Source organism: Heterodontus francisci, chromosome 20, assembly GCF_036365525.1.
Source record: "Heterodontus francisci isolate sHetFra1 chromosome 20, sHetFra1.hap1, whole genome shotgun sequence".
NCBI classification, from domain to species: Eukaryota; Metazoa; Chordata; class Chondrichthyes; order Heterodontiformes; family Heterodontidae; genus Heterodontus; species Heterodontus francisci.
In genome coordinates, this window is record NC_090390.1 from 30,680,823 (window position 1) to 30,705,386 (window position 24,564).

At 42.4% G+C, this 24,564-nt stretch overlaps 1 protein-coding gene across 5 annotated transcripts in view; it reads right to left on the reverse strand.

Annotated features, from left to right (window-relative positions):
* Positions 1 to 24,564, reverse strand: part of prkg1b (protein kinase cGMP-dependent 1b) — an 847,749-nt gene that overhangs the window by 537,131 nt on the left and 286,054 nt on the right. For all 5 annotated transcript variants that reach the window (XM_068052493.1, XM_068052492.1, XM_068052491.1 and 2 more), the window contains exon 3: positions 15,751 to 15,864. In XM_068052493.1, the coding sequence (XP_067908594.1) occupies positions 15,751 to 15,864 (114 nt within the window). The remainder of the gene's footprint in view (positions 1 to 15,750; positions 15,865 to 24,564) is intronic.

Sequence of the window (24,564 nt, forward strand, 5' to 3'; positions counted from 1 at the left end):
TCTGCTTCCTGTATGTTAACCAATCCTCTATCCATGCTAATATATTACCCCCAACACCAAGACCTTATCTTATCTTGCCTTTGATTTTTTATGTGACACATTATTGAATGCCTTTTGAAAATCCAGGTTCCTCTTTATCTAACCTACTAGTTACATCCTCAAAAAACTCTAATAAACTTGTCAAACAGGATCTCCCTTTAGTAAAACCATGCTGACTTGTTCTAGTCATACTATGCTTTTCCAGGTGCAATGTTAGGCTTCCTTAATAGTTTCCAGCATCTTCCCAACAAGGAAAGGTTGGACAGGTTGGGTCTGTATTCAATAAAGTCTAGAAGGACGACAGGTGATCTTATTGAAACATACAAGATCCTGAGGGGACTGGACAGGGTGGATGTTGAAAGGATGTTTCCCCTTGTGGGGGAAGCTAAAACTAGGGGGCAGAGTTTAAAAATAAGCGATCCCCCATTTAAGACAGAAATGAGAAGAATTTCTTTTCTCTAAGAGTCATGAGGCTGCGGAACTCTCTTCCCTCGACAGCGGTGGAGGCAGGGTCATTGAATGTTTTTAAGGCTGAGGTAGACAGATTCTTGACCAACAAGGGAGTCAAAGGGTATCGGGGGGTAGGCAGGAAAGTGGAGTTGAGTCCACAAACAGATCAGCCATGATCTTATAGAATGGCAGAGCAGGCTCAAGGGGCCGAATAGCCTACTCTTGCTCCTTGTTCGTATAAAACAAAATATGACACTTCGTCACAAAAGGAAGCGTTAGTGCAGATGACCAAACGCTTGGTCAAAGTAGTACATTTTAAGGAGCATCTTAAAGAGGGGCAAAGAGGTTTAGAATTCTTGAATTCCAGAGCTTAGGTCCCAGTTCGCTGAAGTCACCACCACCAATGCTAGAGCGATTAAAAATTGGGGATGTTCAAGTGGCCAGAATTAGAGGAGTACAGATATCCCGGAGGATTGTAAGGCTGGAGGTGATTACAGTGATAGGGAGAGGTGGGTCCATAGAGAGATTTGAAAACAAGGATGAGAATTTTAAAAGCGAAGCGTTGCTTAACTGCGTGCCAATGTCGGTCAGTGAGCAAAGGGATGATCAGTGAATGGAACTTGGTGCAAGTTAAGACTCGGGTAGCAGAGTTTTGGCTGACTTCAAGTTTGAGGGTAGAACGTGGAAGGTCAGCCAGGAGTGCATTAGAATAGTCAAGGCTAGAGGTAACAAAGGCATAAATGAAGGATTCAGCAGCAAATAAGCTGAAGCAAGGGTTGAGTTGGGTGATGTTATGGAGGTGGAAATAGGCGGTCTTAATGACGCCGCAGGTATGCGGTTTAGAAGACCAACTTTCAGATGCCTCCTTTCAGGTCCTCCAGTCATTCCTTATAGTCGAAGGTTTTGACTTCAGGGATCAGCCTTCTGCCTCTCCTCTGCACTGTCTCCAGTGCTTGAATGAATTGGTGCCAGAACTGGACACAATACTCAAGGTTGTGCTCTGACCAGAAATCTATAGTTTGAGCACAGCTTCCTCTGATTTGAATACAACCATTTTGGCTATATGGCTCAACTTTCTATTGGCCTTTGTCAATTACACTTCTGCATTGGTCGGACATGTTTCATGTAAATTTCACTAAGGTTGCTAGTTTCCATTTAACTTGGGCATGTAATTTAGACTGACACTCCAAGCAGGTGCTGCACTGTCAGAGACGCTGTCTTTCGGATGGGATGTTAAACTGAGGCCACATCAGCCCCCACAAAAATTAGTAATGTGCTGGGTTTATTGGTTTTTGAATAATATTCTTTTCAGGTTGAAAAACATTAGTGCTGCACGTTCCACATTGAATAACAATGCTGCATGTTTGCCCTTTTATTTGTTTAACATTTCTATATTATTACCTTCAATCATTTTGTCAACATAAAAGATCCTATGGGACTATTTGAATTGGAGCAGGGAGTCCTCCTGGTGTCTTGGCCAAGGAACACCTAAAATAGATTACAAAAGCAAAATACTGCAGATGCTGGGAAGTTGTGCTGAAAGGTCAAAGGTCATTGACCTGAAATATTAGCCAGAATTTTATGTCCCCCAGAGCGGGATAGTGGCCGGAGGGGCCTAAAATGGAGTCGAAGGCTCGGGGGCCCTTCCCGACCCCTTCCGCCGCCATTTTACGGGAACAGTGTGAAACGGCCCGCCCGCCCGCCCCAGCCCAAACACGGTCCTCAAAGAGCTAATTTATGGCCACGGCGATTTTACCCTTGGCTGGTCGGGCAGCCAACGCCCGAGAAAAGCCGCCTGACGACAGCCTTGGGGTGGGGGGGGGGGGCCTCCTGCTCAGGCACCCTGTGCCCGACAGAGGGCTGCCCCCGATACCCCAACCATCCCCAACATCCAGCACGCCCCCCACAAGCGACCGCCCTTGCCTCGCCGAAGCCCAACCGATCACCCTCGGCGAGGCCCCTAAAAATTACTTTTTCCCCCCAGAGCCATCCTTCCTCGGCTTTGCGAAGCTGGGCTGCAGTCCCACAGTGGCCATCACTCCCAGTGGTGCTGCTCAGACGAAGAGCTGTCAGCCCACTGATTGGCCGACAGCTCCATTAGGCGGGACTTCCTGCCTCAGAGAGGTGGATGTCCCGCCTCAGACTTTGTAAAGGACTGGAGGACCACAAAATCCAGACTGAATCCCCAGGCCAGGCGGAGGCGGGATTTCCACCAACTTTTCAGTGGGTGGACGGCCCCCGTCCAAGGGTAAAAATTCAGCCTGTTAACTGTTTTTCTCTCCATAAATGCTGCCTGAGCTGCATTCGCTGTTTTTATTACCTGGAATAGAGTATCTGATCATCTATTTCATTGCTGTTTGTGAAATCTTACTGTGTATAAATTGTCTGCTGTATTTCCTGCATTTAAACAGTGATTACACTTCAATAGTATTTAATTGACTGTAAAGCACATTGGGATGCCCAGATAGTCATGAAGGAAGCCTTTCTTTTACATTTGTGGTAGAGTTTTTTTTTAAATCATTCACTGCTTTATATTCAATAATAAATTGCTCTCATAGGTTTAATTTCATCAGCTGTTCGGAAAATTAGTTCCACAGTGAGTAAAGTGCTCTGGAACTGTTAACCATCACAGCAGTGATGAACATGACCTTGTATTTTTTTTTTTGTCCTGTAGGCTGCCCCATCTATCATGCATAATAGTCTGCAGTCACAGCTGAAAAGCCTATGAATAGTTGTGTTTTTAAATAGCCAATTGATAAGCTAGAAAAAAAACAAATGAACAAACTTGTTTCACTATGGTTTACATGAATATAGACAACTATCAGATATGTTAAGGATTCAGAAAGAGTATGCCTTATGTCACGCAGCTACATGAGAAACATCAGAACAGAAGTAGGCTATTCAGTGCCTCGAGCCTGTTCTGCAGGGAAGACACCAAAATCTATAAAGTAACTGCCATATTTTGTTCGCCAGGTTTAGTGACCAGTTACAGACCTGATACAAGAAATAATCAAAAGGCAATGCTGAGAACTGATGATCATTAGATCTGGTTTTAAAAACTCTACATCATAGGCCGACATTTTGTAGAATGGCAACACTATAAATGGAAAGGATTCTGATGTAGAAAAATGTAGATAGTAGAGGGATCTCTAAATAATGGCCAGCTACTAGAGTGGAGGCAGAGAAAGGACATTCCTAGACTGGTACAAAGACCCCTAGCAATCTGAAATGAAAATTAAATCAAAAAACCCAGTAAGTCCAGGGTATTACCCACTTTAATAAGTAGCTGGGCAAGTGTAAAGAAAAACACACTGGTAACTGAAACCTAAAGACATGAAGCAAAAGGTTAAATTATAGTCAAGCTAGAGGATGCTATAATCACTAATTACATGAACACTAAACTAAATATCCTGACATCCTCATACAAACTACCAAAAACATAACCTTACTTTCAAGTATGGCCCATTATTTTGAGGTTAGGCACAGTGCCCAAGCATCAAATAAAAGCAGGGATTCTATTCAATATTAATGAAGGTTCAAATGATTTTACAGAAACGGTGAGCAATCTTCCATAGATAGAAATATTTTTTAAAATGCATCAGTTTTATTTGATGTAGTTTCAATTAGACCAACATAAACAATCACTAAGAATAATTAAAAACTTCTGATAATTGAAGATGTGCCTGGGAAGCTTTTCTACTTTGCCTCATTATGAGCAGCTTTAGCCCAATGCCGTTTTATGAACACAAGAGATGTTGCCATGGGATTGTCCATTTCTTCTCTAGTATCTGAAATCTCCATGCAACACTGACAGAATTGGAAAATAACACCAAATGAATTTTTCTCCTTCCACAATTTTATCTGTTCCACAAAAATCAGAAGCATTTTATTCCTAGTCTAAGCATCACATCAGTGGTCAATTTACAGTCCAAGACTTCAGGTGGTTTACTTGTACTATCATTACATCATGTCGCAGAGACCTGGTATTACGTACCGTCCTCCTGCTTTTACAATTGGCCTCTGTAGACGTTTAAAAGAAAACACAAGCCCACCACAAAGAAACGCCTAAGTGCAAACACACGCGATTGTCTCCTCTTTTTCGATATAAGCTTAAAAACTGCTTCCTTATCTCAACAGCAGAATCACAATCACATTTTCATAGGGCAACAGTGCAATGAGTTCCTGATATTTAGGTCATAAGGTACAGCACACAGTGATATCGACATTGACTGCATGTTTTCCATGTATATCACCCCACAACAGCGAGACACAGGTATGCGTCCACCAGCTACTTCTGCTCTGGACAATAACTTTTGCCCCTTAATTGCTGAATTCCTTCCAAGAAAAAAATGATTAATACCTCTGAAGGGATCATAGAATGGTTGCAGCACAGGAGGAGGCCAGTCACCCTGTTATGTCCGTTCTGGCTCTCTGCAAGAACTCCACCGGTCCCACTCACCCACCCTTTCCCCATAGCCCTACAATTTTTCCCTCTTCTGGTACTTATCCAATTCCCTTTTGAAAGGCAAGACTGAATCTGCCTCCATCACACTCTCAGGCAGTGCATTTCAGATCCTAACCACTCGCTGTGTAAAAAAGTTCTCTCATGTTGCCTCTGCTTCTTTTGTCAATCACCTTAAAATCAGTGTCCTCTGGTTCTCAACCCTTTGCCAATGGGAACAGTTTCTCTCTATCTACTCTGTCCAGACCCTTCGTAATTTTGAAAACCTCTATCAAATCTCCTTTCAACCTTCTCTTCTCTAACAAGAGCAACCCCAGATTCTCCAATCCAACTACATAACTAAAATCCCTCATCCCTGAAACCATTCTCATAAATCTTTTCTGCACCCTCTCTAAAGCCTTCACATCCTTCCTAAAATGTTGTGCCCAGAATTGGACACAACACTCCAGCTGAGGCCCGAAGCAATGCCTTACAAAAAGGCATATCATAACTTCCTTGCTTTTGTACTTTATATCTTTTTGAAGCTCAGGATCTCATATGCCTTTTTAAACACTTTCTCAACCTGTCCGGCCACCTTCAACGATTTTTGCACATATACCCACAGGTCCCTCTGCCCCTGCAAACTCTAAAATTGTACCCTTTATTTCATATTGCCTCTCCTTGTTCATCTTACCATAATGCATCACTTCACACTTCTCTGCATTAAATCTCATTTGCCATGGGTCCCTGTCTATGTTGTGTTGAAGTCTATCAATATCCTCCTCACAGTTCACAATACTTCCAAATGAATGAACACAAGTGGCGTTCAATGTTTTTGAACATAATTACACTGATTTGATGCAAACAGCAAAATAGGATTGCCCCAGTGCAGGCCCACTCACGCCAGAAAGGACAGCTAGCCTCACACAATACCAATAGGAACTTAGGTAATAGGAGCAGGAGTAGGCTATTCAGCCCCCGAGCCTGTTCCACCATTCAATCAGATCATGGCTGATCATCTACCTTAATGCTATTTACCCCACATTATCCCCATATCCCTTGGCAGCTTTAATATCTAGAAATCTATCAATCTCTGTCTTGAACATACTCAATGACTGAACCTCCACAGCCCTCTGGGGTACAGAATTCCAAAGATTCACCACCCTCTGAGCGAAGAAATTCTTCCTCACCTCAATCCTAAATGACCTACCTCTTATTCTGAGACTGTGCCCCCTGGTTCTAGACCCCTCAGCCAGCAGAAACATCCTTCCTGTATCTACCCTGTCAAGTCCTGTAAGTATTTCTATGCTTCAATGAGATCACATCTCATTCTTCTAAACTCTAGAGAATATAGGCCCAGTCTCCTCAATCTCTCCTCATAGGCCAATCCCACCATCCCAGGGATCAGACTGGTGAAATTTCATTGCATTCCCTCTATGGCAAGTATATCATTTCTTAGGGAAGGAAATCAAAACTATGAATACTCCAGGTGCAGTCTCACCAAGGCTCTCTACAATTGCAGCAAGACTTTTTTACTCCTGTACTCAAATCCTCTTGCAATAAAGGCCAACATACCATTTGCCTTCCTAATTGCTTGCTGCACCTGCATGTTAGCTTTCAGTGGCTTATGAACAAGGACACCCAGGTCCCTTTGGACATCAACACTTCGCAATCTCTCACCATTTAAGAAACACTCTGCATTTCTGTTTTTCTTATCAAAGTGGATAACTTTGCATTTTTCCATATTATGTTCCATCTGCTATGTTCTTGTCCACTCACTTAGCCTTTCTAAATCCTCTTGAAGCCTCTTCACATCCTCCTCACAACTCACATTCCTACCTAGTTTTGGGTCATCAGCAAACTTGGAAATGTTACATTTAGCCCCCACATCCAAATCATTGATATTGATTGAATAGCTAGGGCCCAAGCACTGATCCTTGCTGCACCTCACTAGTTACAGCCTGCCACCCGAGAATGACTCATTTATTCCTACTGTTTTCTGTCCATTAACCAATTCTCAATCCATGATAGTATATTACCCCCAATCCCATGTGCTCTAAATTTTGTTTACTAACTTCCTGAGTGGGACTTTATCTAAAGCCTTCTGAAAATCCAAATACACCACATATACTAGCTGCCCTTTATCTATTCTGTTTATCCTCAAAAAAAAGAACAGGTTTGTCAAAATGATTTCCCTTTCATAAACCCATGTTGACTCTACCCAATCCTACCATTATTTTCTAAGTGTCCAGGAATCACATCCTTTATAATAGATTCCAGCATTTTCCCAACTATTGATATCAGGTTAACGGGTCTGTAGTTCCCAGTTTTCTTTCTCCCTCCTTTCTTGAACAGTGGAGTCACATTTGCTACCTTCCAATCTGCAGGAACCGTTCCAGAATCTATAGAATTTTGGATGATGATCAATGCATCCACTATCTCTACAGCCACCTCGTTCAACACTCTGGGATGTAGATCATCAGGTCCAGGGGACTTAATTTTCAGTCCCATTAATTTCCCTAGTACTACTTTTTTTTTTTTAAAATACTAATTTCTTTCAGTTCCCTATTCTTGCCAGTCCCTTGGTTCTCTAATATTCCTGGGAGGTTTTTGTATCTTCCTCCGTGAAGACAGATGCAAAGCATCTGTTTAAGTTTCTCTGCCATTTCCTTATTCCCTATTATAAATTCTCCTGCTTTGGCTGTAGCGGGCTCACATTTATCTTTGCTAATCTCTTCCTTTTTACATACCTATAAAAGCTTTTACAGTCTGTTTTTATGTTTCTCACTAGTTTACTTTCATATTCTATTTTATAGATCAGTTTCTTGATCCTCCTTTGCTGAATTCTAAAATGCTCCCAATGCTCAGGCTTACTACTTTTTTGACAACTTTATAAGCGTCTTCCTTTGATCGAATACAATCTGTAACTTCTCTTGTTAGCCATGATTGAATCATCTTTCCTATTGGGTTTCTGTCCTTCAAAGGAATGTAAATTCATTGTAAGCCATTTATATTAATTTTTTTAGTGTTAGCCATTGCCTCTTTCACATATTTGCGCTTGTACATTTTTTGTAGCTCAGGAAGGCAGGCCTACATTATGAGTAGCTGGAATCTGCAAAATTGAGTGAGTCATTAAAGGGGAACTCACTAATTTTTCGTTATCAAGTAGGAGTTTGCTGCCTTATACTGAAAAGGAAGTGCAGAAGTGCAAAAGTGCAGCTTTACAAAATGAGAGCTCCACCTAAAATTCCATTACTTAGTAATAACTCCTTGGAGATCTTGCCAAAGGAGGTGCAGTGAAGGAGCATGGCATACTTTGATGTCAAATGCCACCTATCTATTCAACTAAAGTTCCAATCTGCATGGTGGAGGTAACCAAGTGGGTGAATACCATCTTAAAGGTCCATAGTACCCAGCAGTAAATGTGAAAGAAGCTTAGTACAATCTGGAGAAATGTCAAGGTAAGTGTACCTATCTTGGCATACATGCTTACTCTCTGGGCATAGAAGACATAGACCCAATGTAAATGTCCATCTGCTTTAAGCATAAACAGAACATTTAACACTTTTGATGAGCAGGAACTCCACACTAGTTAGTTTGCAATGACTTAGAACAGGGAAGGATGTAGTTCTGGCCAGTAGGTGGCTGTTTAGGGGACTTATGCAACTGTTAACATCTTCTGAAGGCACTATACAAACTAAAAGGGATCAAAGCAGGCATGCGCCTAGTCAAATAAAGCAGCTCACCCCAGTCTGTGAAGGAGATTGACAAGTTTGAAGGAGCAGTGGCACCTGCAAGTAATTATTTCCCCATTTAATAATATCCTTCTCACACTGACACTTTCTTAATCCTCAGGATAGGCTCTATATTTGCAAACCAGATGTCTGAGGGGCAAAATTTCCTCATAGTCCTCTCACTTTGGAGGGGTTACCTTGGGAAAACATCGTAAATTTTCCTCCTTTTCTGTTTCTAAAGTCCTTCTCAAAAAGTGAAGAGGCCAGGGCAAGTCACAACATAGCCTGAGATACTTCACAGTTGGTTGCATTAAGCACATAGTACAGTTTTCCCCAGAGAATGTAGGTTGTGAGTTTAAGGAACATACATCAAGTGATGCAAAATTGAAGTGCAGCAAGTGCAGGCATCAGGGAGTACAAGGAAATATCTGGCTGAGCTGAGTCCACAATCTACATTCTTTTTTTATTCATTCCTGGGATGTAGGCGTCGCTGGCTAGGCCAGCATTGATTTCCCATCCCTAATTGCCCTAGAGAATGTAATGGTGAGCTGCCTTCTTGAATTGCTGCAGTCCATGTGGGGTAGGTATACCCACAGTGCTGTTAGGAAGGGAGGTCCAGGATTTTGACCCAGTGACACTGAAGGAACAGCAATATAGTTCCAAGTCAGGATGGTGTGTGACTTGGAGGGAACTTGCAAGTAGTGCTATTCCCCTGCATCTGCTTCCCTTGTCCTTGTTAGGTGGTAGAAGCCACAGGTTTGGAAGACGTGGTCCAAGGGTGTATTGCTGCAGTTCATCTTGTAGATGGTACAAACTGTTGCGACTGTGCGTCAGTGGTGGAGGGAGTGAAGGTTTGTAGATGGGGTGCCAACTAAGTGGGCTGCTTTGTCTTGGATGGTGTTGAGCTTCTTGAATGTTGTTGGAGCTGCACCTATCCAGGCAAGTGGAGAGTAGTCCATCACACTCCTGACTTGTGCCTTGTAGATGGTGGACAGGCTTTGGAGAGTTAGTGAATTACTCACTGCAGGATTCCTAGCCTCTGACCTGCTCTTGTAGCCATGGTGTTTATACGGCTATTCCAGTTCAGTTCTGGTCAATGGGAACGTCCAGGATATTGATAGTGGGGGATTCAGCAATCATAATGCCAGTGAATATCAAGGGTAGATGGTTAGATTTTCTCTTGTTGGAGATGGTCATTGCCTGGCACTTGTGTGGTGCAAATGTTACTTGCCACTTATCAGCCCAAGTCTGGATCTTGTCCAAGTCTTGCTGCATTTCTACACGGACTGCTTCAGTATCCGAGGAGTTGCAAGTGATGCTGAACATTGCACAATCAGCAAACATTCCCATTTCTGACCTTATGATTGAAGGAACATCATTGATGAAGCAGCTGAAGATGGTTGAGCCTAGGACACTACCTTGAGGAACTCCTGCAGTAATGAGCATCTGTTGTATGGATAAGAAATTGGTATTCAGTGGGGGTTGTCTTCAGAGAGAAACCACGCTGGGGCAGAAGTATTTTCTGCATTATTCAAGATTTAGTCTCTCACATGCCACACTTCAAAGGATTGATGAAGTGCCAGAGAACAGGCCAGCACTGACATCTACTGCACTGTTGGACCATGGCTCCAAATGTTGTCAGAACATCTCATGATCCTGCATCCAGACATTCAAGGCCATAAATATCTCAATAGGGCTACACCATCCAACAGCAACCTGTCACCAGGGTTGCTCCTCCAGCTCTGGGAGCACTTAGACACAGTCATGGATTGTTTAGTGCGACAGTCACACCCTATACAGTCACCAATGGGACGTTTGGGCACAGGATTCAGAACCTATTGAAGTGATTTATGACTTTCACCCCTTATAGGGCCTAAACCAAATCAGGAGTACATTCCTATCAATCGCCCTTAAAGTCGAACCAGACATTCTTATAGACATATTTGGGTCCAAAGAATTGAACTAGTTTTCCCTCAAAGAATAAAAACTAACAGATCATCTTTCGGATAGCCATAATTATTTTTAAAATGGGCTAAGTCAAATATCCCAGATAGTATAAGGGTTTGGGAAATTCTCTTCAATAAGTATCTCTCTACTTAAAAAAGAGACACAGAGAGGGGATTCTTGAAGTTGTATACAGAATGCTGCATGAGACTACTAAATTCTTTAATAAATATAAAAGTTAACATGCAACACACTGTTAAGCAGATAAGTATATCACTATCAAATATTACTTAGATGTAACAATCATATTTCTAACGTAGAACCCTAAAGTTTAACCTTGCTAATGTTACAGCAAAATATCTTTGAATATCCATCAAAATTTATAGCAAACTTTTACCTCAAATTCCCTAAGTTTATTGCTACCTCTTACTGATGTCACACAGGATATTTCAATGTGCGTTTATCCTCCAATTCCCTGGCAACAGAAACACTGAAATGAATTTCCCAACTTAGGCATTTCTGGTTCATATTCTATTGTAACAGGGACCTTGAAATTTCTAACTCTACCTTCTTAAAGGGGAATTTCAGTGAGTCTTGAAAACTGACCATTTATTCAATCTCTAATTCTAAAAGGTACATTATATTAGCTATATCTAAATTCTACCTAATTAAGTCTATTATACCTCTCTTCCATCACAACATAACTGATGTAAACAGCACAATATAAATATTGTTCATTTTATTTATTCTTAGTGTGTACAGTGTTTGTTTGTCCAGGGCCATGGAAAGGTAACAAATTCTGGTAAAGTTGACAGTTCAGCTCCGGAAGAGGGAATCTGCTACATGCCCTTGAATTAAACAGTGCAGTTTTATAGCAAAAAAAAAAGTGGGCAGTGGCAAGAGGGGCCATTACCATTAATAGTTCTCAATCACAGTTCCATACAAATTTACATGTCTGTTCATTAACTCCCTCCATGTCTCTCTTCTCCACTTCTTGTGGGGCTGCACTCTATTTGCACCTAATGTCATCCATTGCATGCTCACGCTTCACTATATGGCAAGTTTTCATAGCATGCAGCAAGCGATATGGAGTATGTAGATTTTGGCTGGACTGTGGAGCAGCCCCTTGCCTGAATGATCCCAACAAATCATTACTTTAGCACCCAATGGGGTGGTGGCATAGGCCTCAGTATCTGTACACTGCTCTGGAACTTCCTGGCTTCTAAACATCTCTGTTTAGAAAGGTAACCCTGGTATCCCAACAGTCATTTGCTCATTGCCATGAAACCTTCAAAGTATGCAGAAAAGATGGACAACTGCATAATTAAAGCATAAGGGCACTCGATAGATAAAAATTAACATTCAGAACCACATTTCTGTGGTCAGAAACCACCTGAACTTTTGGGGCACCGTTACTTTCTGTTCATATCTATATTTGGGTTGATATGTGGATCCTGATGGCATTCATCCATCCATACAACTATGGACTCTTGCGACTTTATTAGCAGCGATTTGCAAAACAGAAGCAATCATCAAAGTCTCACTGAGCAAACTGAAGGGTTTAGAAAAAAAGATATAAACATATAGGAAAAAATATGGAAGATTCTTGATGCAGAAGTAGATAAATAACCACTGCCAAAAAACTGTTAAAACTAATTCAACCAACCCTGCTTGATGAATTAGACCCCAAAGTATGCCAGGCCCATTGAGCAAACATGTGACCACTTTATAAGGGACGGATTCATGCCAAGCATAGCCTTGTCCAACATTATGTAACTCAGAAACTTAATGACTGAAATGTGGATTGAAGTTGCTTGTGGCACAGTCTCCTACTTGCTGCAAAATTTGGAGCACAAGTTGAATGTGCCCAATTTTAAGATTTATCTGTGCCACCAGCAAGGCACCAGACTGAGGGCTGAAGCATGTGAAACTGGGGCTCACGTCCACAGCATTCTTCAGCTCATCATCTTCAGCAGTTGATAATTGCAGCATTCAGCAATGCAGATTATGGTTATTCTTGTGGCAGCATCTACATTGCTCGTATTTCATTGCGAAACGTAGGAAAATGCTCTAATGAGCTCAAAGAACAATTATAAATCCACAAGCTAATGGAGCAATTCTTGCTGGACTGGGGCATCTCATGGCATGTGCCATTAGTTAGACTTTTTCCTGCATTCTTCAGCAGAAAGTTTTTGCCCTGTAAATTGCTGGAAATTCGAGTGGAGCATGGCAGGGGCAACAGGCATCAGGGGCCAACCTTAATCACTGAGATTTAAAGATGGAGAAAGAAACAGAGGAGCAATGGGAAAGGAATGTGAATGTGTGTCAAATCAGGTACAGAAAGGGAAATAAAGAGAGGGAAATAATGGATTGATTGAGAGACTGTAAGAAAAACAAACAGCATACTACCTGCAAGAATGAGATACCACAGTGTAATTTGTTCCCTTTCTGGGCAAGAGAGGTTGATTGGCATTCCATTACCATTAATCATGTTATTAAAAGGATACTTACACTGTTAATTATGAGCCCTGACTTTCTAGGTTAACAATGTGCAAATCCAGCAAGTTCTTAAAAATAACAGGGATGCTAAGGGCGAGATGCCATTTGTGTGAACGATGGATCATTGTATATCAAACAGCACGTTCTGGAGATTCGCAGCTTACAGCACATCACTTCTTTGCCTAAGCTTGCTGGCTGATTTGTGCAATGGCATGCCTCATGAACTCACTTATTTTTCCATTACAATTTGGGCCATCATTTTAACCTCTATTGGGCTGATTTGCCAGTCAACAGCACTCACAGGTAGCATGGCTCTGGGAAGCAAGAACCTGCCATGACTGATTTTACTTCCATTTGGATGAATGGATGAAAGATTACAATTTCTCAACTTCCTCTGCATTTCTCTGCAAAGAACATCTGATTGGTGAACCAGATGTTAAATTGCAATGCCCTAAATGGAATATAACAGCCAAAACCTTACAGGATATTGGAGCAAATTACCTGATAAGACTTTGGGGAGTAACAGAAATGTTCTCCAGCCTGCCTACATTCTTTGTCGTCCACATTAATATTCAAGTGATATTATCAACTATTTATTTGAAAAACAGAGCATTCGAAGGATTATTCGTACCATTAATACATTCCTACATTTGAAACAAACACTGCAATATTATTGCACATTTAAATGGTCCATATTAAAATCAAATGTAAGGGTGCTTGCATTTGACTTGGAAACTAATACAAACTACTAAACTGTCAAATGTTGCTAATATTTTAAACATTTAAGTGTACACAAAATGAATTCGTTCAAAATGGATGTTAATAGGTTTCCTTTTCAAACATTGAATGAAAATGCTCTTTTTTCCTACTAGCAAGTTTTGAAGGCAATATAGTGGGAATTATAGCAGTCTCATTGAGTTGAAGTTCACAACGTGTTATGATTTCGGCTTTGAAAATTTTTATAGCAGAATAAATGTAGCTGCCAGTATGAATCTGAATGAGAATTCACGTTATATTTTGTACTGACAGATACATGGTATCAGGAAAATATCGACGTGTTATGGTGGTTTTACTCTTTCGGACTGTCTTAACATTAGAGAACTGGCAGTGTCAGCATCTCGAAATGACCATGCTGATCAGCAGCCAGCTTATGCAATAGGAAAAATAAAAGCTCCCGAAAGCCCTAATGGAAGTAGTGAATATGCATTGCCTCATGCATGTCACTCCCTGACTCTGCAAATCCACAGGTGCAACCGTTAATCTCTCCAAGCATTGTCCTTCAACATTCATGGCAGGGATTGTTTATTGCAATGCAGGTGGCCCTTGGGAAAACCAACTCAATTGGGGATTCCACAAACACTGCACTCTCACACACACACACACACTATGCTGCATATACACCACATAGCAAAAAAACAGAAAAGGGCAAAGAATACAAATGAGTCATAAAAAATTGATTTCTTACAAAAAATCTAAGCTAAACAGTATTTGACTGTAGGCAGAAGGACAAATCCCAGAAGAAACACTGGACGGTCATCTCAACTTCCTCCAACCCTATACTTCAGTTTGTGCGGAGAAACATAGGAACAGGAGTAGGCCATTTAGCCCCTCAAGCCTGTTTCACCATTCCATAATATCATGGTTGATCAGTAACCCAACTCTATATAGCTGCCTTTGCCCATATCCCTCAACACATTGATAGATTTTTGTTATTCAATCTCAAATTGCCTCACACTTAGTCATTAAGTTTCTGAGTTACATAATGTTGGACAAGGCTATGCTTGGCATGAATCCGTCCCTTATAAAGTGGTCACATGTTTGCTCAATGGGCCTGGCATACTGTGGATTCTATCGGAGGACACATAGGTTGGTAAGGACTAGGTGAAGTAGGTTACCTCACCACCTGATGTCAGCCCAGTCTGGTAGCTGTGTCCTTCAAGACTCAGTCTGTGATGGTACTACCAAACCACTCAGTGGTGGACACTGAAATGCTAAACAAACACTGGCCCACTTTTGGGTACAAATGAGAGAATAAGACAAAGGAACTGAGCTCAATATATAAATGGCTAAGTGTGAGGCAATTGATTACGATACTAATCCTGAAAAAACTCCTTTTTAAGTTATGGGGTTTATAAAAACAGACCATCCACCTTCTCTGTATAATATAAAATCTTGTAAATTATACAGCAAAAATAAAAATGATTACTATTAAAACTACAATGTGGAGGAGTTACAATTTAAAGGAGATCTTAAGGACTGCAATCACAGTATTATTTTCCTGTTGCTGTAAATAATTGTTCAAACTCAGGCCTTGTGGAACACATGATCTTCTAATTTGAAGACAAAGGATTTGAGGTTATAGCTCTTAGAAAACCCATCCTCCCTACTGTCTTAGACAAAAAATGAGAAATCCTAATTAATTGTGTTTCCAAATATGTACATTAGGTCCAAATAGGTAGCTACAAATTATATATTGCATATAAAACATGGAGTATCCAATTCCAGTTTGGAGAAAATTGTGTTAAATTCAGCCTGGAGCTTTATACATCATGCAATTTTCCTAGGTTACCTGACAAGTTAGCTAAGCTGCACAATTATCATAGGATTATACAACAGCACATTGTGCATAGAAGAGGAGCTTACTTTTCACTGTGGCAGTTCTGGTGCAGTTGTACAGAATCGCAAGTTCACCAAACACCTTGCCTGGTCCCATGGTGCACAGCTTAACTCCCTCTTTCGTCACTTCAACCTTGCCCTCTGAAAAACAACAAAGCAAACAATGTTGTTTCCTGCTTTATCTTGACATGATTCAAGTATTTCAAATAAAAATGCAACAGAAACAAAGGTAAATTTCCCAATTCTCCAATCCCAGTGCAAGCTGGGAATATATATTATAAAATTACAGATCCCCATCGCATGATTCGCTGCCCATTCTCCTGTAGGTGCAGCAGTGCAACATTCACCCTATATTTCAGTTTCCAGATAGATCTTGCATATCACTGTGTATCTATTTGCATTATGTATGAATATGTAGGCATTCATTGTACATAATTATACACAAAAGTATCTGCACACATCTTATACTTAGCTACATCTGTTGAGTTATTGGAAACATACCAAAACTGTACAAAAATTCATAACATGATTCATAATTTTGTCATTTATTTCAAGAGCACAGGGAATACTTTAAGATTCCATGTACACATAAAATGATTAATTTGCCTCTATCATTACAAAACTATGTAAGCAAAATAGCTCTTTTCATTATGAATGCTCCTTACTTATTTCTGTCCAAACATGTCTGTGGCAAATAGTCAAACAGCAGGTAATTTGATAACAGCAGCAATCATTGACATTCAAGTTTTAAAATGTAAGAATATTTTAATACCAATCAGACCACATTGTCACTGAATGAGATCACTGATCAATGGGGTGAATTTTAACCAGTCCTTGCTGCCATGAGGAGCCTCATCAGCCAGAGTTTTGGATGCCTGCAGCCTGTGATTTTCCAATCTAATCACTTTACAAACCTTGGGCATTACGTACCTTGTAAAATGACCCCAGGTTTCCTGCACTCACAGCAATCTGCTTTATGGCAGGAAATATACATATTCTGTTTCCAGAAAAAAAACTTTTGCATGCGATTAACATTCTATAAGTGGTCTCACTGCTTTAGCAGGTGAGAAATCGGTTAGGTTATTAAGAAAATACAGACAGACAAAGAAAATAGCTTTGGTCGCCAGCCTATGCTATATCAGCTGAAATGCCATGATCGGAGGAAAAAATCTGCCCAAGGCTCGGAGTCATAATCACTAACTAGTGACCAACATTGGAAAGTACACACGTGCGGATATTGGATGGAGAGGGGCAACCATTCACTACCTGTGCCTAAATGGGAAGAATGGTCCCTGTGTGGGGTGCCCGAAGACTTCTGGCAATTGTGGAACCGCACAAGATCAGACAGCATCTCCAGAAGAGAAATTGGAGGGAAGGAAAACAAATGAAAAAAAACTAGCAGATTTCCTGCAGCATTGATCACCAATGGTCTGAGGCTCAGGTTCAGCTTCTACTATTTACCAGGCTCCGACTATTGTCTAAACAGGACAGCAATTCATCCATCACTGTAAAACAGCAAATACATTGAAGTAATACATAAGGTGGACCGTACAGATACTGGGCTTCACTGATATAATGGACTGGAAATTCCTTTTGGGCCCATTTTGGATCTGAAGTGGGAACTGTACAGAATACTTTTCCCAACCAGGAGGCCGGAGGCCAGCCTGAAATTGGGTCTTGGTCCTCATTATGATTTATTGGCTGAGCTACCAGCATCTGTCATATCTCCACAAACAACTTGACCATTTTATGCAAATGCATATCATACCTCTGTCACAGGAAGGGTTGGGGAGTGGGCCATGGGGGTGGGGGGGTGGAGGGGTAGCGGTGTGGTGCAACAACAGAGAATGGGGGCGCTATCAGGTGTACTTTGGAGTCAGGACAGCATTCCTGCTCTTTTCTAGTCCAACATCAACAATTTTCACAATTTCTTTTAAAACAACTAATTGGCCACTGAACAGAGCAGAACCTGTGATTTTCCAATCTAATCAACCTAAAAATCTTGGACATTACATATTAGTGAGACCTTGTAAAATTACCCCCAATGCTATCTCTCTCTCCAGGATTATCCTGGAATCCTCAGGAATTAAAGCTTTATCTCCTGAACACTTGCTGTGAAAAGCCCTAAAGAAAAATCATAGGGACATTAAAACAAATTGTATTTTTCATTTTCTTTGAATACTTATTAGTTAGAAATAATATTGCAGTTGGGGAAAAGTGACTAACTAAGTGAGCCAGTTGGTCTGTGATGAAACCTCCAGTAATATCTCCAACCAGAGTTGGTAACCCTAGAAAAGGCCTACTATTGGATTAAATCATTATCCAAATTCAGCCAGGGAGTCAAATGGCTGTGTTAGGTGGCCACTAGGGCATTTTTCAGGCAAAATGCAGGCACAGGATTTTAGTCCCCAAAGTTAGCCCACATTGGGCACAATGAGGTCTAATTTCTATCCCAATATTTGTAATATTTGCAAAATTTGATAACATAACAATTTTGTTGTGTCCCCCCCAATATCCCTTGGATGGTGTGTGGCACAGTTTGGTGCATTAAAGGTATGAGCCCCCAAGGGGAGCACAAGAAACTGTGCATTCAACAGGCCTCTTTCAATTACCATCCCCCAATCACTTGTGCTTCTCTATCCCCTCGAGTTCCCTACCCTTCACCCTGCCAGTACCAATTCCATTTCCAAATACCCCTCATTATCACTGTGTAGGCGAGACAGAGGGTGCGAGTAACCCATTCAATCCCTGTGCCCCTTCATCCATGATCACTAACCCCACAATTAACCCTTCAATACTCTCCCCAATCTAATCGCTCTCTTCCAACAATAGATGCCGAGAAAAGAGAGGCCCTTCACCCTGGACCAGTTTCTCACCTTCTCTACACCTCTTACCCTCCTTTCCTTTCTGTTCCCTTTAGTTTTTTGAAGTAGAGTTTTGAAGCCAATCAACTTAGAATAAAAACACTACCCAAGTGCCTTTCTCACTCTGTTTCACAAGTGTATACATTCAGCATTGATCGTTGCTAACTCTCCAATAGGAATAATTGTCATACAAGGGTAGCAAAGGGTTAATCTGGAGACTGAGAATACCCCCCACCATGATGACCTAAGAGATTACGAGAGAGACTCAAGAACAGTTACAGCATGGTTTTGCAGGAGACACACAGGCTAGGGTGGAGGGTATATAGTTTTTGTGAAATAAATATTAATGTTTAAATTCTACAGTCCAAGAACCTCTCTGATGGACCCAAAATGGCTGCAAGCATACATAACCCAAACATACAATAATTACTTGACTTCAAGATTTAGCTGTTCAGTTCTAAAACTGAACAAAACAACCACTGTCTTTCAGGTCCCAGTTTATATCTCAACTCACTTTTTAAAAAAAACTTGAATACTAAACAAGCACTACAACAGATAATCAAAAGTGTAAGTAGATAAATGTACCTTGTGAAAGATGTATTTTTACTTGTTTAAATAGATGAGCATTTTTAGAAAACATTGAGCAATCTTTGGGAACTTTGTGACCAGATTGTGCAACTACAGGGCTATATATTCTCCCTATAAAATAGCAGCTAATGTGCACATTATAGCATGATATTATTACACTGAAACAGTCCATCACAGTGCCAGCTACAGGACTAACTGAGACTTCTTATTCTTTGGCCTCCTTGTCTCGAGAGACAATGGGTAAGTGCCTGGAGGTGGTCAGTGGTTTGTGAAGCAGCGCCTGGAGTGGCGATAAAGGCCAATTCGAGAGTGACAGACTCTTCCACAGGTGCTGCAGATAAAACTGGTTGTCAGGGCTGTTACACAGTTGGCTCTCTCCTTGTGGTTCTGTCTTTTTTCCTGACAACAGCCAAGTCTTTTCGACTCACCACTCTTTAGCCCCGCTTTTACGGCTATCCGCCACTTCTGGCGATCACTGGCAACTGACTCTCACGACTTGTGGTCAACGTCACAGGACTTCATGTCGCATTTGCAGAAGTCTTTAAAGCGGAGACGTGGACGGCTGATGGGTCTGATACCAGCGACGAGCTGGCTGTACAATGTGTCCTTGGGGATCCTGCCATCTTCCATGCCGCTCACATGGCCAAGCCATCTCAAGCGCTGCTGGCTCTGTAGGGTGTATATGCTGGGGGATGTTGGCCGCCTCAAGGACTTCTGCATTGGCGATACGGTCCTGCCACCTGATGCCAAGGATTCTCCGGAGGCAGCAAAGATGGAATGAATTGAGTGGTCGCTCGTGGCTGACATACGTTGTCCAGGCCTTGCTGCCTTACAGCAAGGGACTGAGGACACAGGCTTGATACACTCGGACTTCTGTGAACACTAACTGAGACTGCGGGTAAAGAAGTCAATAGCACAGGAGGCAGCCATTGAGCCTTTCAAAGAGCAATGGGGAAGCAGTGGCGGAGTGGTATTCTCACTGGACTAGTAATCCAGAGACCCAGGGTATTGTTCTGGGGACATGGCTTCAGATCCCACCACAGCAGAAGGTGGAATTTGAATTCAATTAATAAATCTGGAATTAAAAAAGTTAGTTTAATGACCATGAAACCATTGTCGATTGTTGTAAAAATCCATCTGGTTTACTAATGTTCTTCAGGGAAGGAAATCTGCTGTCCTTACCTGGTCTGGCCTACATGTGACTCCAGAGCCACAGCAATGTGGTTGACTCTTACATGCCCTCTGAAATGGCCTAGTAGCCACTCAGTTGTATCTAACCACTACGAAGTCAATAAAAAAGAATGAAACCAGACGGACTACCTGGCGTTGACCTAGGCATCGGAAACGACAAAGGCAAACACAGCCCTGTTGACCCTGCAAAGTCTGCCTTACTAACATCTGGGGGCTTGTGCCAAAGTTGGGAAAGCTGTCCCACAGACTAGTCAAGCAACAGCCTGATATAGTCATACTCATGGAATCATACCTGACAGACAATGTCCCTGATACTGCCATCACCATCCCTGGGTATGTCCTGTCTCATCGGCAGGACAGACCCAGCAGAGGTAGCGGTACAGTGCTTTAAAGTAGGGAGGGAGTTGCCCTGGGAGCCCTCAACATTGGCTCTGGACTCCATGAAGTCTCATGGCATCAGATCAAACATGGACAAGGAAACCTCCTGCTGATTACCACCTACCACCCTCCCTCAGCTGATAAGTCAGTACTCCTTCATGTTGAACAGCACTTGGAGGAAGCGCAGAGGGTGGCAAGGGAACAGAATGTACTTTGGGTGGGGGACTTCAATGTCCATCACCAAGAGTGGCTCGGTAGCACCACTACTGACCAAGCCCGAAAGGACACATCTGCTAGACTAGGTATGTGGCAGGTGGTGAGGGAACCAAGAGGGGAAAACATACTTAACCTCATCCTCACCAATCTGCCAGCCGCAGATGCATCTGTCCATGATAGTATTGGTAGGAGTGACCACTGCACAGTCATTGTGGAGACGAAGTACGCCTTCACATTGAGGATACCTTCCTTCGTGTTGTGTGGCACTACCACCGTGCTACATGGGATAGATTGTGAACAGATCCAGCAATGCAAAACTGGGCATCCATGAGGCACTGTGGGCCATCGACAACAGCAGCATTGTACTCAACCACAATCTGTAACCTCATGGCCCAGCATATCCCCCACACTAACATTACCATCAAGCCAGGAGACCAACCCTGGTTCAATGAAGAGTGCAGGAGGGTATGCCAGGAGCAGCACCAGGCATACTTCAAAATGAGGGGTCAACCTGGTGAAGCTACAACAAAGGACTATCTGTGTGCCAAACAGCATAAGCAGCACATGATAGACAGAGCCAAGCGATTCCATAACCAACGGATCAGATCTAAGCTCTGCAGTCCTGCCACATCCAGCCGTGAATGGTGGTGGAGAATTAAACAACTAACTGGGAGGAAGTGGCTCCACAAATATCCCCATCCTCAATGATGGGGCAGCCCAGCACATCAGTGCGAAAGATAAGGCAAAAGCATTTGCAACAATCTTCAGCCAGAAGTGCCGAGTTGATGACCCATCTCCGCCTCCTCCTGAAGTCCCCAGCGTCAGATGCCAGACTTCAGCCAATTCAATTCACTCTGCGTGATACCAAGAAACGACTGAAGGCACTGGATATTGCAAAGGCTATGGGCCCTGACAATATTCCAGCAATAGTACTGAAGACGTGTGCTCCAGAACTTGCCGCGCCCCTCGCCAAGCTGTTCCAGTACAGCTACAATACAGGCATCTACCCTGCAATGTGGAAAATTGCCCAGCTACGTCCTGTACACAAAAAGCAGGACAAGTACTCTCAATCATCAGTAAAGTGATGGAAGGTGTCATCAACAGTGCAATCAAGCAGCACTTGCTTAGCAATAATCTGCTCAGTGACACTCAGTTTGGGTTCCACCAGGGCCACTCAGCTCCTGACCCCATTTCAGCCTTGGTTCAAACATGGACAAAAGAGCTGAACTCAAGAGCTGAGGGGAGAGTGACTGCCCTTGACATCAAGGCAGCATTTGACCGAGTATGGCATCAAGCAGCCCCAGCAAAACAGAGGTCAATGGGAATCAGGGGGAAAACCCTCCGCTGGCTGGAGTTATACCTAGTGCAAAGGAAGATGGTTGTGGTTGTTGGAGGTCAATCATCTGAGCTCCAGGAGATCACTGCAGGAGTTCCTCAGCATAGTGTCCTCGGCCCAACCATCTTCAGCTGCTTCATCAATGACCTTCCTTCAATCATAAGGTCAGAAGTGGGGATGGTCACTGATGATTGCACGATGTTCAGCACCATTCGTGACTCCTCAGATACTGAAGCAGTCCCTGTAGAAATGCAGCAAGACCTGGACAATATCCAGGCTTGGGCTGATAAGTGGCAAGTAATATTCGCACCACACAAGTGCAGGGCAATGATCATCTCCAACAAGAGAGAATCGAAACATCTCCCCTTGATGTTCAATGGCATTACCATCACTGAATCCCACACTATCAACATCCTGGGGGCTACCATTGACCAGAAACTGAACTGGAGTGGTCATATAAATACTATGGCTACAAATGGAGGTTAGAGGCTAGGAATCCTGCGGCGAGTAACTCACCTCCTGACTCCCCAAAGCCTGTCCATCTACAAGTCAGGAGTGTGATGGAATACTCTCCACTTGCCTGGATGGGTGCAGCTTCAACAACACTCAAGAATCTCAACACCATCCAGGACAAAGCAGCCCACTTGATTGGCACCCCATCCACAAGCATTCACTCCCTCCACCACCGACACACAGTGGCAGCAGTGTGTAGCGTCTACAAGATGCACAGCAGCAACGCACCAAGGCTCCTTAGACAGCACCTTCCAAACCCACGACATCTACCAACTAGAAGGACAAGGGCAGCAAATGCAGGGAACACCACCACCTGAAAGTTCCCCTCCAAGTCACACACCATCCCAACTTGGAACTATATCACCGTCCCTTCGCTGTCACTGGGTCAAAATCCTGGAACTCCCTTCCTAACAGCACTGTGGGTGTACCTACCCCACATGAACTGCAGCAGTTCAAGAAGACAGCTCACCATCACCTTCTCAAGAACAATTAGGAATGGGCAATAAATGCTGGCCTGGCCAGCGACACCCACATCCCATGAATGATTTTTAAAAATCCAGTTATTCCCACTCTTTCCCCATGGCCTTCAATTTTATCTCCTTCAAGAATTAAATCTGTATCCACCACCCTATTGTGTAGTGCATTTCAAATCCTAATAATTAAGTGAAAAAGATTTTCCCTCATGTCACCTCTGGTTTTCCTGGCAATCATCTAAAATCTATACCTTCTTGTTGTCAAAGTCTTCAAACTATTTGAAATATTTTCTGTCTAAACCTTTGACAAGATTTTAAACACCTCTATCGAATCTCCTCTTTATCTTCACTGCTCTAAAAGAGAACATTCTCAACTTCTCCAATCTATCTATGCAAAAGCAACCCCTCATCCCTGGAACTATTCCAGTAAATCTTTTCTGTATCATCTCCCAAGCCTTCATGTCCTTTCAAAAATGTGGTGCCCAGAATTAGACATGATACAGCAGCTTGATACAGTGGTAGCACAGTGTACCATCTACAAAATGCACTGTAGCAATTCACCAAGGCTCCTAAAACAGCATCTTCCAAACCCACAACCTCTACCACCTAGAAGGAAGAACAAAGGCAGCAGCTCATGGGAATACCACCACCTGCGGGTTCCCCTCCAAACCACACACCATCCTGACTTGGCACTATATCACCATTCTTTTACTATTGCTGGGTCAAAATCCTGGAACTCCCTTCCAAACAGTACTGTGGGTGTACTTACACTACATGAACTGCAGCAGTTCAAGAAGGCAACTCAACACCACTTTATCAAGAGCAATTAGGGATGGGCAATAAATACTAGCATAGCCAGTGATGCCCACATCCCATGAATGAATAAAAAAATGCCGGGGCCAAAGTAGTGTTTTATACTTCCTGGATTTTGTACGGAATACTGCCATTTATAAAAATCAGGATCCCATATGCTTTATTAACTTTTCCTACCACCTTCAAAGATTTGTGCAGAAACACCCCAAGTCTCTCTCTTCTTACACCTTCTAAAAATTGTACTATTTGACTCATATTATCTCTACATTCTCCCTACCAAAATGAAATCACCTCACACTCTTCTGCATGAATTTTATCTGCCATGTATCCACCCATTCCACCAGCCTGCTAATATCCTCTCAAAGTCAATAACTACCTTTCTTACTATTTACTACACTTTCAAGTTTCCTGTCATCTGCAAATTTTAAGATAAAGCCCTGTACCCAGAAGTCTAAGTCTATCGTATGCA